The 14,316-nt window shown below is 37.5% G+C and overlaps 1 protein-coding gene across 10 annotated transcripts in view; it reads right to left on the bottom strand.

Annotated features, from left to right (window-relative positions):
• The window catches only part of CTNND2 (catenin delta 2), an 892,220-nt gene that overhangs the window by 335,929 nt on the left and 541,975 nt on the right, over nucleotides 1–14,316 (bottom strand). For all 10 annotated transcript variants that reach the window (XM_058564342.1, XM_058564335.1, XM_058564340.1 and 7 more), the window contains one exon: nucleotides 11,910–12,165. In XM_058564342.1, the coding sequence (XP_058420325.1) occupies nucleotides 11,910–12,165 (256 nt within the window). The remainder of the gene's footprint in view (nucleotides 1–11,909; nucleotides 12,166–14,316) is intronic.

Here is a 14,316-nt window from a genome sequence, read left to right as displayed (position 1 = left end):
TGAGCAAGAATTCAAGACAGGGAGCATCAAGGTGATCTGTCTCTGTCCACAATGTCTGGGATCTAAGCTGGAAGACCCAAAGGCTTGACTGGCACTGGGGGATCTGCTTTGAAGGTGGCTTCCTCATATGGCGGATAAGTTGGTTCCTCACCATGCCGGCCTCTCCACTGGGCTGCCTGGGTGCCTCAGGTTGTGGAACTGGCTTCCCTACCTTCAGAAGTCACACACTGTCACTCCTGCATTGTTCTACTGGTCACAAAGGCCAGCTCTGATTTAGTATGGGAGGGGACCATGCAAAGGTGTAAACCCAAGAGGTGATTGGGGCCATCTTGGATACTGGCTATTACAAACCTTATTACTGTTAATTATGTAAAGTATGCTAGTTATTTGGAGATTTTTCAGAAGTGATTAATAATTTAGAGTGTTATGGCTGCTTCAAAAAACTTGAATATATTCAGAAGAAATGTATAATTCTAGTCATTCATTCATTTAGAAAATACATTCAAAATAGTATATACAGGCAAAGAAAATAAGGTAAAAGCCAGGGATTTCTTTTCCATATTCATTAGGACATTTGTGAACATCTTAAGCTAACTTTACATTACTCACTTGTTCAGGGATTTCTGCCATAATGTGGCTTCTAAGCCAGCAGTTTCCAAATATCTATCTGAAATCAACGTTGATTTTTTCATAAGGCCTCTTTTATGCAATTGAAAAGACTGTCCTATATTCCAAGGTTATTTCATGTCTGCCTTTCTTGTGTATTAAGAAGTGGTTGGCGGAGACTATTGTCAAAGTAAAAGACTGGGCACTCTATGCCAGCAGCCCAAATGTCTTTTGAAATGGAACTAGTGATTGAAATCTAAAAATGTTGGGAATCACTGTGCTAAGTATCAAAGTCACGGAGAACCACCCTGGGGTCTCACTGTAGCATCCTTCAGTATAGTGCAGCTGAGGATAGACTGAGGCTCTTACTTTTGGGGCCTCTCTGCAAATGGTCCAGTTACCAAACGCAATCAGAGTTTTCTTGGTGTGGTGGCTTCATCTCTAAAGAAACTTCCAAAATGAGTGGCCCATGGGCATGTTCTAGAATGAAATTTTAAGATATAGACATATTAAGAGAGCAAAGCATATACTGAAATGTTCCTAGAAAACTTAGAAGGTAAAATATGAAAAAAGTGAGGATCCATGATTCATCTCACTCAATGAGATGCATTTCAGTACATAAAACATTCTGTGTTGCAGCAACATTTCCCACTGAATTTTCCACTCAATGTCTTCTCTTTCATCTCTTCCTTCTCTTTCTACTCTTCCCCCTCTTCACCCTTCTACTATTCCTAATAGAATTAAGTGGACACTAGAACACACTTAGTTCAGCAACCCAGTTAAGGTAGTTGAACACGATCTTTAGCAGATGAAAGAATTTGAGTTACTAGATACGTAATGTATCATGAGCAATGGAAATTTCAGTTCAAAGTGTATTTTTCTTACCATAAAAGGCTATTTTTTTCTGTATAGATGTCAGTATCTCCAAATTAATGCCACTACTAGCTGCGAAACCTCTCAAGAAGCAATGAAAATTAATTTCCATCAGTTACAAACCGACAGTCACCTACCACCTGCCTTGTGAGACAATAAGAGTTTTGAATGTTCCATTTTTGTCCTCAATTAAATGTTCAAGGTAGATGGTAAAGTTACTTATGACATCAAGAAAAACATGAAAACTCGTTTGTACATGAAATGACCCAAGGAGATTTCAGATTTTCACTTGTGGTGGAATAAGCAAGGAGGGCTTTGAGGATGGATTAATTGAGATATGCTAAAAATGAAATAGGCTTTCCATAGTTACAGTAGCAGAAGTTGAAGAATAAAGATAAGCAGTTCTTTTAATTAAGAAATCGTCAAGTTCTCTGGGAAGCATAGTTTAAATAGAACATAATTTCAAAAGGTTTAGCGTAGCCACATGGGTACTCTTAAATACATAAACAAACAATCAGAATGTGTTCTTCAATGTTCTCATCGCTACTGTGACAGATCTATATTTCTCTAAGGGAAACATCTTCTGTTTCTCTAGTTTTGTGAATTTATATTTTAAGTTTTTAACAATCTATCAGCATTGATTTAAAGAATGGAACATGTTTAGAATGACTTTTTTTAAAAAAAGTGGTAAAACAAAATAAAAACAAGGCACAAGGGTTGGGAAAGTAGACCCATAGATAAACAGACAAGAAGGAAAATCAGTAGCTTGTCATTGTGTGTCTTTTGTCATGTTAATAAGTTGTTTGCTTACACAAGTTTTAAAGGTCTTATCTTTGGATAAATGTGTGCAGAGCCAAAAAACAAACAGAAAGATTATTTATTTATATATCCATACAAACACATAATAAATGTATATATACGCATAATCTACGTGGCATATATGTAGGTGCCCCTTTCCTTAATAAAATCAAATCTAGGGCTGCCAAGGTTCCCCCTAGAAGAAGTAAGCACTTGAGGAATGACTGATCAAGTGATCCAATTCTGTCACCCTGAATTCTCTTGGTTTCTCCTCCTGGTGAGGGCTCTGGCTCATGGGAACCAATGTTGAGGAGGAGGGATGTTGTCATCCATTTTCATAATCTTATTCAATACTGGACCCACAAAACTTTCCTTTGATTCCTTTTGAAGCACAAAATGTTCTTTTGATTCCTTCAAACCACCTCCCAGAACTCTAAAAGGTATCAAGTGGGAAGAAATGTGGAGCACTCTGACGTGAAATAGAGGCAGTGCACCAAAATGGAGCGTCTGGATTTTGGAGCTTCCTCTCTGGGTCTGCAGGCCTCTCGAGTTCTCCATGAGATTCGAAGGAAAGAGGCTCCCTCATTTTTGGCTCTCAGCTTGTTTCCAAGGGGCACTGTTTTTAATATTCACATTCCTTCTGTGCTCCTAAATATTCTGATCTTTTCTTTCACTATGAGGATGAAGAGAGAGAGATTTACTTCCTCTCTCTCGTTTGTAGCTTCCTGTCTTAGAGCTCTGCTCCATCCTAAATGATTGTTACAAAGGGTAACTTCACCTGCAAGGTCCCACTCCCTTTTCAGTATGAGGATATCTAAACCCAATAGATAACACACACACATCACACACAACAAACCTGGTAATCAGTGAGAAAACAGAGATTAACCATGAAGCAGGACACAATATGAATTACTAGTTAAAATAACACACTTATAGCATAACACTGCAAAATAATTACTTGTTTTACTTTGTAATTCAATACACTATTCCTTTAAACCACAATTACTTTTATTTTTATGTTTATCATTGTATTTATCATTATTAGGGACCTTAAAATTCAGACTAAAGATGCTTGACGTTTCATAGAGTTCTGACTTCTAGGGATCTAAGACGCCCTGATGCTGGATGGTGTCACCAAATTTAGTCTCTCCTATAAGACTATCTGGTAAAGATTGCCTGATAGTTTAATTATTGTATAGAACTTCTCAGTTGCTTTGAATTGGGAGAAAGACAATATCTCTGTCCTGGGACAGTGAGTGTAGTTGGCTTTAGGTAGAAGGGTTAAAAGAAAATTCTGGAATGACTGTATAAGCATTTGTGATGGATGCAATGGTAAATCATTAGAGACACAAATCAAGTGAGCAAGGACAAATATTCCTGGCTTCATAATGGAGACGAAACCTAAGACCACCACGGCCACCGTCAGAGAGGATGGGCAGGGGAGGGGGAAATCTACTGAGAAGGAGGACAGGGTGTACAATTCACTTTTGCTCCTATATATTGACTCTAAGCAGCTTGGATTTGGCTTTTGGCCCCAAATGATGTAGGCAAGTCCAGAATGCACACAGCCCATTTTAGAAAGCTGGGACTTGGATTTCTTAGACTCCTCTGCACACCTGTAGGCCTGGCTAGTAGGCAGGGCCCCTGCGGGTAGTCAGCTCTTGGGCCAGGTGTGAGCTACATGCTCACCTTCTGAACTTGGGGTAGAGTCTGTTTTACTGAAAGCACATGGACTGAGGAGAAAGAAGGGATTGGTTCTCAAGAGGAAAGTTTGCATACCAGAAAAGCACAAAACAAAGATTTCCACCTTCTTATTTGTTGGACTCTCTGCTAACAATTAATTAACTAACTAATTAGTACTCCGGGTATAGTTACTCATCAGTCATGCCTGCCTATGTTCCATCACTCTTAACTATGGAACGTCACGGAGGTCCCTATGCAAGAACCTGCTGTAGTATAAATGAGGTGGGGGCTGTAGAATTAGACATGGGTCGCTATTTTAGAAGTGCAATTGTTTACGCCTACAAGTGATTTTGAAGACGAGAAGCAAAATGAGTATTCTGGGCGATGGGAAAATCAATATAGGCACAGACAAGTATTGCGTGTTAATATTGCTTTCCTTTAAACTGATAAAAGAAATCCTGAAAAGGAGGCTTTTGTAAAACAAAACAAAACGAAATCCTTTTGCAGTGAAGTCTTCCTTTCCATCTTCCAATTCTATTTCCTGGCCATGCAGAGCTCTCAATTATTCCTCCTCCCTTCTCCCTGCTGGCCCATGCTCTGGCCTCACAAGATCTACTCCCACCATGGCCTCCAGCCGGGCATCCCCTGGGGGTCTGCTCCTAGGCCTCTCTTTCTGTTTCCAACCAGACAGCTCATGGCCTCTCTGCCTTCACCCATTTCTCCCCTGTCTCTGACTCCCCAGTGCCATTCTCAGCCCGAACTTCTGTCTGCAGGTGTTCCTGATGGCAGGAGCAGTGGTTGCAGCAGCAAGGCAGTGGTGCTAACTGCAGCTAACAACAGGCCCTTCTCTTTGCAAGGAAATATCCCAAGAATTTGTTTTAACACATTTCATCTTCACAAGTACTTTATGAGGAAGGTTCTTTTTTATTACTATTTTACATACACGGACATGGAGGGCAGAGCAGATGGGCATCATGCCCCAGAATCACGATCTGCTAAGAAGCCCTTTCCCTTCGTAGTGGATGCTCGTCACAACCCAGGCCTCCTCTACTATCCCCGTGTGGGGTGAGAGCATGCACTGTAGGGCTGCACAAGATCATCCATTGGGATGGGGGGAGATCATCTGAATTTCTACTCATTTATTTAACTATACAAAATAAAGAAATGAAGAACTATCATATTTACTCTATGGCTCGGCACTGTCCCTCTCATGGGCCCACATTTCAGATGGCATGTCTCGTATTGGAAGCTACACCATGGCAGAGTTGCTTATTCGAGCACCTCACCTACGGCTTCTTACTGCTCCTGATGTGTATTAGTCCATGTGAAGTTTTGGATTATATTCTCCAGCTTTAAACTAACCCTCACATTATGAACCAGGTAGCACAAATAATTCTAGCATGTCCAAAAGCCAAGAAAAAGGCCAACCTCACCCCTTCGGCTATACCTGGAGCAATGAACACCAGCCACGTTAACCAGAAAAAACAGTGATGATATCCTCAGATCTAACATAGTCAACCATATTCCTCTTTCTAAAGAAAGGTTTTTACGATTAAAAATGTAAACTGAAATAAAAACTTTTAATTATGTTGTTTTATCTTTAATATACCGTTTTAAGTTCTATGGTTCGTGTACATCTATTTTACAGAGTAAATAGTGCACTAAAGCATGTTAGTCAGTTCAATAGTGTCCCCCCAAAAATCCACGTACACTCAGAAACTCAGAATGTGACCTCATTTGGAAACAGGGTCTTTGCAGATGTAAATAAGTTAAGACGAGGTCATCCTGGATTAGGGTGGACCCTGGTACGATGACTGGTGTCTTCATAAGAAGAAACGCAGCGTCGTAGAGAAGAAAGCCACATGAAGACGGAGGCAGAGACTAAAGAGACGCCGCCACAAGCCCAGGAATGGCTGGGGCCACCAAAGATGGAAGAGGCACGGCCAGATCCTCCCCTAGAGCCTGTGGAGGGAGCGCGGCCCTGCTGACACCATGATTGCAGACACTGGCTTCCAGAACCGGGAGAGAACAATTTTTGTTGATTTAAGCCACCCAGTTTGTGGTAATTTGTTACGGCAGCCCTAGGAAATTAACGCACTATGTTTATAATTTATAAGTAAAAAAAATCCACATGTGGAGGTGCAAGCTAACACTTTATGCTAATTGGGTGGGTGGACAGGAATGTTCAGAGACGGCTGCCCTCTGGATACCCCACGTCCCAGCCCAGCCAGGCCTGAGGGCTTCAAACAGGCCCTGCCCCTCCATCTCCAGCCCTCTTTTCTCTGCCTGGAAAGCTTTCTCCCCCATTTTTTCACATGTAAATATCATCCATTCCTCATGGTCTGTGCCAACCACTCAATCCCTCCTCGGTACTTCTCTAATCACATCTGTCTTGTCTACCCACTGATTACAGTCGTTTGTGGACATGCCTTTCTCTCTCACCTAACTTCGAGAGCTCCTTAAAGAATGAAGCTGTTTTCATGCCGTCATCACACCTGCGGAGCTCACCCTAGAATAGTCCACAGAAAAGTCACCTAGAACATATTTGTGCCTTCGGATGGACCTGGAGGGAGGAGTCCGGAGGAATGAGAACCACAGGCTCTGTCCTCGGGCCAGCTCTGCTCACGTCTTGATAAAACCTCGCTGACGACATACATATATGCCTTTCAGATTTGCCAGTGATCTGGAGCAGTGAGTTATAGTAATCATACCGGATGACAAAATTAGGACCCAGAAAAGGTTTCTCAAGTATCAAATAATGGAATTACCTAACAAGAAGTGAATGTAAAGCCCCTCATTTAAATTAAAAAGAAAATTAAAAATTCAAGGTAAGAAAAATTAATTGATAGCTTTGCAGAAGTCACATGTGAAAAGACTCAGCATTTTATTTGACTGTACAATTAACATTGATATCAATATTCATAGTAGTTAGAAACATAGGATTAGAAGGCAGACAAGTACAGGTTTAATCTCAGCTCGCTGAATGTAAGGTTCTCCATGTGTAAAATGGGCATCATAAAAAGTCATGTCATATGGATTTGGGGAGGATTAAGTTAAATAATGAATATAAAAAGTTTAACACTGAGCATGGACTATATTACTTAATTAATTTTAATTATCATTGTTAGCATCATCACTGTTATAAACATTATTCTCATCTAACTGTCAAGAAAACCTACTATGAACCCAGGTTGTCCCAAGGTAACACTTGTTCTCTTCCCGCACGTCTGGTGATGGGAGACAGACCTCGGAAGGAGACTGGCCACTGTCGGGCTCCCAGAGGAGAGCCCTAGAAATGGCAGCTCAGAGAATGACCACAGCTAGCAGGGGAGCAGGAGGCCTGGGCACTGGCAGGAGGAATAATAACTGTCTTCGAGGGCTGTCCTTGGAAGAAGGGATAGGCATAGTCTCACGTCATTTCAAAGGTCAGAAACAAGATCAGGGAATGAACTGTTTCAATATAAATTAGTTTACAAGGCTTGAATTATTCAAAGAATTAATAAAATGCTTCAAGAGATGGGTGAGTGGCCCGTTGCTAGAGGCATTCAAGCAGAGACTAAATGGCCAGTTGTTAGGCTTGCTTTTAGCCTAGCAGAATAAATGACTTCCAAGTGCTCTTCACACTCGGAGGCTCTTTAAACTGTGAACGCCGTATTTTCCCGTCTGACATCGTCCCAGTTAAATAAATGATTTTTGAGCATTTGAAGTGAAAAGCAAACTCTTCAGAGATTCACCACCCAAGAGAACTGGACTATGGAGAATATTATATAACTGTTTTATTGCAAACACCTCAGACATGTTACTTAAGTTACATAATAATAGTGCTTTAAACTTTAATAAAGATTTAAAAAATATTTTTCAAATCTTTACTTTTTAAAAAGCTTTCTTGTAGTATATTTTATATGCAATTCACTATATGTGATACGTGTGGTTTGTAGTGGGCAGGGAAACAATGAAAAAATAGCATTTGGAAAACATTCTTAACCTAGGTTTACCTAATGAAAAGATATTTATAAGCAGTATTACCTAATAATATCTACTAACATCCAATAATAAAGTAATTTTAGTAATATCTTAAAAGTAGCAGATAAAATATAGTAGAAATGCACTAAGTAATTCCTTAAAAGTGTATATTTTTATATTATTGGACAAATATTCTGTCTTGAAACAAAACATAGAGTACAAGTTTGATAGAGGCAACTGAAAATGCAGTTGCTAATTTAGGCCCAAATTCAGCATTAAAGATATGTCATTGTACTTATTTCTCTGTTATGTTGAATAACAAAAGGTAAAGCTTTATTGTAAATCATGTTTACAAAAAGTTAGATTCTTTCAGCATGTTCGAAAAATCGCTGTTGAGATAGTGTACATCGAGGATTACAATATCTTGGAAAGGGATTAATCAAACATGATTAAAAGATGCTACTCCTGCTACAACCTACACGTTAAGTTATGGCAAGAACTGTCTCAGCCATAAGTCTTCTTCTTCTATAGACAAGAACATTTATAGTACCGTTAGTGTACCCAGGCCTACCAGTCTTGCTTTATTTTTTTCTAGTTATTTCATCTATCACATTTCCAAAATAAGGATGCTGTGATATATCACTCCCACTGAAACCTCCTTCCTATAATTTAATTTTAAGATTTATATTTGACCCACATGTTTAAAAACAACAGTACATAAAACTCAATATTTGGTGTGGCATCAAAAATGTATTAGCTGTATCAACAATCCTTAAGAGATTCACATATTACGGAAGATAACATGCAATTAAAAAAAAATTTCTCAGTAAATGTGGATGTAAAGTAAATTATATATCTCAGTGATTGTTGCCTTTAAAAAGAAAATTAGATGCTACCATCTCTTTGTATAAAAGGTTTCTGTGCATTCTTTGTTGGAGTACATGATGGGGGCAGTTAAAAGGGAGAAAGACCCAAGTTTGCCCTGCTCTATATGACTGAGCCAAGCAAGCTAGAAAAATCCAAGTCTTTAGAACCAATCTTTTGGTCTCCTAGGGTTTAGAAGAGTTAAAAGCTCACTGGCAATCTCAGGTTTCTAGTCTAATGACTGAATCAGGGCTTTCTTGACTTCAAATTCTTATTTTAAAATGCACGATTTGCTTGAAAACTCATTGAATCATACTAAATCATACTAAAACTCTTTAATAGAGAAAAGACACTGGTCTGCGATAAGATGAATAAGGCAGATACTAGAAAAGAAAATAAATGAAAAAATAAAACAAAGACCACACATCCCATAGGCAATTATCGAAGAGACGAGATGTACTGAGACGTTCTGTATCATTTCCTTCTTTCTTTCCAATTCCTACACACAGACACCCAGTACCACCATTCACTCATCCTCCAAAAAAGATCATAAGAGATATGACTATATTCTTTCCTTTTCCTTTTTATTTTTTATAAGGAAATAAAGATGTCCATGCCAGTATGTGCCACAATGTCCTATAAGTGTGGATTCTAGCCCCTTACCCACCTCTCAGCAATGTGATCTCAATAAGTCATTTAACACTCCAATTCTCCATTTATTTCAGGTTCGAAATATGGGGATATCAGTTTCCTCCCACAAAGGAGAATTACATCAGACACGTAAGTAAAAGTGCTTTGAGAATTGTAATGTGCTATAAACATGTGTTTGTAACGGTAAAGAGGTTTACAAGATCTGGTATTTAATGATAAACAAAACTTGAACAAATTCTCTTTAAAAACGTATGTATAGAAGCTTGAAAGAAGTCTAAAGATTGAAAAAGTTTAAATCATAAGCCATAATGCCAAAATAAACCATTTTGAACCCTAGAAGATAAACATTTAGTTCTAGTAATAGTCACCTGGGAAGAATCAAAATTCATTATTTGAAGGAAGATACACAAATCTTGTATAAAATAAGCATTAGATTTTGGACTTGAGTTTTAGATTTGGGATGTCTCTCAATTAAATCTGAACACATCGATATATTCTTTTATTTAAAAAGAACTACGAGACAGGCATTATTGTAACGTATACTCCATCCATTTTGCATGATGCCAGGTTATTAGTTACTTTTATATTAAACCACAACAATCCAGTTCTGTTTCTAGATCTGGTTCTGTTTATTTCGCTTGTATATCTGAGCTTAGGATGGTGGTATGATTTTTCTTCCTAATTAACACATATTTAAGGCCAGTGCTTAGCATTTTTGAAAATAACACAGTGAACTTATAATTCATATAACACTGATCTTCATATAAATTTTACACATACAAAAGATTAGTGGCCAATATTCTCTTATTCATTCTAATATTTCTTATTGATGTTTCTCTTTTTTGGTTTATATTGGGCCTTCAATAAATATAAGTGACATAATCCATAACTTGAAAAGGCAAAAGCCATGATAATATACCGAAAGAAGAAAAAAGGTTATAAAAGTGACAGTAATATAAAATAGAAAAGATATGCCATTTTATAAAATAAAATGCATTTAATGCACAGTATAAAATAAAGAAGCTAAGCTGTAGCTAGAGAAACATAAATTTGATTTCTTATTAAGCCAAATTCCCCTAATATGAAAATTTAAAACCTTTCCTTTGGAGGTAAAACATTTATCCTCAATTTAAATATACAATGTTAAATAAAGTAATGCCAATTCAATCATATTTTTTTCTAGTTAGCATTTCTTAAGAGTTCACTATTAATCTACTTCTATATGTTTTCAGTAGCACGTCAAGAAAAAATATTCAAAAATAGAGAGGGTTGAAGTGTTATCTGAAGAACATTCTATCCACACATGCCAAGAATATTTAAGGATTTGGGGCAGATTTCAGGACCAAGACTATAGAGATTGCTGTTGAGACTGAAAAACCGCATAAGCAGGACGTTGCACAACATAAATATAAGTAAACTTCTTATTTCTAGTAGTTAACAGTGAACATTTATTACAATTCACTTTTACAGTGAAGGTTCTATCAAATATAATATTTGTCATGGATCCTCCAAACAGGTTAGAATTGTGCCAAAGTAGCTACCTCAAACAATACCATAAAATGGTTCCATTCTGACTTTTACATTTGTAGAAGTGGTTTCTTTTTACAAAAGAATCTATGCAAACCCCTCAATACAGTACATATGCACTTGCATGCTCTATCAGAGAAAATTCCTTGAGACGAATTTTAAGTACACCACCAGAGTCAAGTCAGATGCCCTGCTATAAAGAAATACCAGCAACCTGACACATCTATAGTATTCACAGAAGCATATATATATTTATGGGACTCTATCCACATAAATCAAATGGCTATGAATAAAACATCACTTAATTCCACAGGAATTCAATTCTAACTTCAGAAGCAGAGCATCACTGAATCCCTTGTCACTTTTGAAAAAAAGAAAGTAAAAAAGAAACATATCTCAATAACACAATTTCTCTAATACATTACGCTCAAGTTTTTATCAATGCCCAAACAACTTCAACCTAATGTCTATTTTCAGACACAAAAAAATGAAGGTAATGTGGATTTTCTAAATTTTCAATTTTTAGAATAAGCAGTAGGCGTACTACTTTACACTCTGATAAATAGAAACACACACGGTGACAAAGCATGCTTCCATTGAGACAATAAAATACCTAGACCATAATATCTGAAGTCAAATGATATAATGCCAACCCTCAGTTTCCATTGTGTTAAAGAGAGCTGTTCTAGAGCTTAGCAAACAGCTGAAACCTCAAGCATCTACAGATGTTCTGATCAAAAGATCATCTTCATTATCGGCTGTTGAACCACAGAGGATCCTAGGAATCCACAATCAACACCCGTACTCCACATAAAACAAAAGATAATAAAACCCAACCAAAGTCAACCCTTTAATACTCAGCCAGAGACGTGAAGGCAATAATGTGACGTAAAAGAAATAAAGCCATAACAATGCCTGGTTAGAAGAAAAAGGTTTGTACCCACCTGGGATCTTTCTGAATGCTATCAATGGACGGGGATCGGGCCAAGGTGCCTTCAGGTGGGAGAGCAGGGCCGGATTTGCTGTATGGAGACTCAACAGAGGGACAATACTGCAGCTGTCGGTAGGGGTCTGCGTAATTGGAGGCTGGGCCGGCGGCGTAGCTGGCCCTCTGGAAGGTGGCCGCGGCGGCATTCTGTGGGCCATGCTGGCTGCCTGTGCGCTGCAAGGGGACGGAGTCGACACCGGGGGAAGATGGGGCTACGACAGGAAAGTAGGGACAAAGTAAAAAATTGAGGACCTGCTCACAGAAACGGTTAACCAGGTCTAGGCGGGGGAAAAATTACACACATAAAAAAAAAAAGGGTTTGAAAGAATAAAAAAATAATCTGTCATATTTGAACCAATATATTCAATGTTATCCAATAAAACGATAATTAGCATGCTATTTCAGAAATAAACCTTTCAGCTATAGTGGAAAACACATCTGTGGTGTGTTTATTGCTTACCAACATCCAAGGGAATATTCGTTAATCTGAAATGTAAACTCTGTGCGAAACTAAAACCCAGAAGAAATATAGGAAATATTTTATAAGGAATCATAGACGGTTAGTTCTTTATTGTTCAAGTTGAGAAAATTCAGGAAGTGTTCACTCAGGTGATGTTACATTAATTTTATTAAGGGTGTAAAATAAATTTAGTAATGTAGTTAATTTTCCTAACAAAAGAAAATAAGGAAAGCGAGAGGGAGTGTGTACATGGGGTGGAGGGGGAGATAGGTGGGGCTCGTATTTCTATAATTAGTACCACAGCATTGAATGCAGGGCTGTTCTACTCTAGTTTCTGCACAACTCCCAAAAGATTTTTATATGCCTCTTTCCCAACGAAAACTGTCACAGTAACAAATAAATTTGGTGAAAGGAAGGCGAGTGGGAGAAGGTGAAGACCAGCCTAACTGTAACAGACAAAATAACCAGCTGACTTGGCTTTTCCAGAAGTATTTGTATCTTTTCAATATGTCTAAATTGTTTTGAGAAGAATTCACATCAGTTACTACAGTCAGTTGGACTATTTCCAAACTGAATTTCAATTTTTTGCTTCCCTCCTGGGATCTTTTTAGTTATTCATGTCATTATTTTTATCTGGTCCTCAAAAATATTTGAAGTCTAAGGTTCAGTTGACATATACAATGAAAATATAGCATCTTTCATATTAACAGAATGTGACCAATTATTAAGGGTTGCAACAAATGTCAGCTATAATCAATATTAGACAGAACATTTACTTTCTGGCATTGTAGATTAGAATATATCCAAAATAGAGCCAGTGTCAGGCATGACCATTTATACCAGGGGGGCTCTATATGGAATAAGGTGCCAATTATAAATGACACCCCACAACTCTGATTTCCTGAGCGCTTCTCAGTGGATGATGATAAAGTTTATTTTATCCTCTCTCCCATTAAGGAACAAATCAAACACAAAGGAAATTATGTCACATTGAGAAAACAATCTGTTAAAAGAAGTTAAGAAAGTCATGTTAAAATGACAAAAAAAGTTGCAAAGTGAATTGGAGAACTACTTTCTAACACTGAGAACTGATTTTTAATTAAGAGTTTAGAACTTCTCATTTCCAATGAACTTGTAATACTTAATCTCATAATAACCAAAATTAAAAGAATAGGCACTGTGACATGGTGAAAACTAGGAAAATATTTAAGAAAAACTTCCTAAACAAAAAGTGTGTATATTTCCAGAGGAGTAGTGTTTTGAAATGATAAAGGTTGCTCTGATGGATCTAATCATTTCAAAACAATTAGATGAGACAGATGAACATGAAGCTCACAACCAGGAAGTCTGTCTTATGTCTGTATGCAAATTTCTGGAGGATTTATATTTTCTCCAAAATATTACAAACATGTCTAATTAAAATATAGGTTTTAAAATTCACGAACAATAAGCTTTATATTATAAGGACAAGGATTTAAAATTTACGCCAGGCTCAACCTTGCTCTTGGAAAAACAAATGCATAGAAGTAAGAAAAATTTCATTTTCTAGAAGAGTTGTGGTAAGTGAGCCAGCAAATCAAGGGCCAAAGGCAAAAACTAAGTACACCTGACATTCCTCAGAGAAATGCACTTTTTGTTCAGGAAACTAAATTTCTACCTTTAAGCTTGCTGAAAATGGTTACTAATATCAGAAAAGAAATCCTTTTCTATACCAAATTATTCATTATTAATACAATAAATATGATGATTAACAGGAAGAGAGGACAAAATGGCAGGGATCAGGAAAAAATATTGAAATCTAAAGAAACACGCTTATTTAAAAAAAACTCAATAGGATAGGAGAAGAAAACAACTCGATTAGCCATATCAAAAAACTCTCAAAGGACAAAAAATTAAAAGAGAC

The sequence above is a fragment of the Diceros bicornis genome, chromosome 20 (assembly GCF_020826845.1).
Source record: "Diceros bicornis minor isolate mBicDic1 chromosome 20, mDicBic1.mat.cur, whole genome shotgun sequence".
NCBI lineage: Eukaryota > Metazoa > Chordata > Mammalia > Perissodactyla > Rhinocerotidae > Diceros > Diceros bicornis.
Note: the sequence above shows the minus strand (reverse complement) of the source record. Positions and strands in the feature narration are given on the sequence as shown.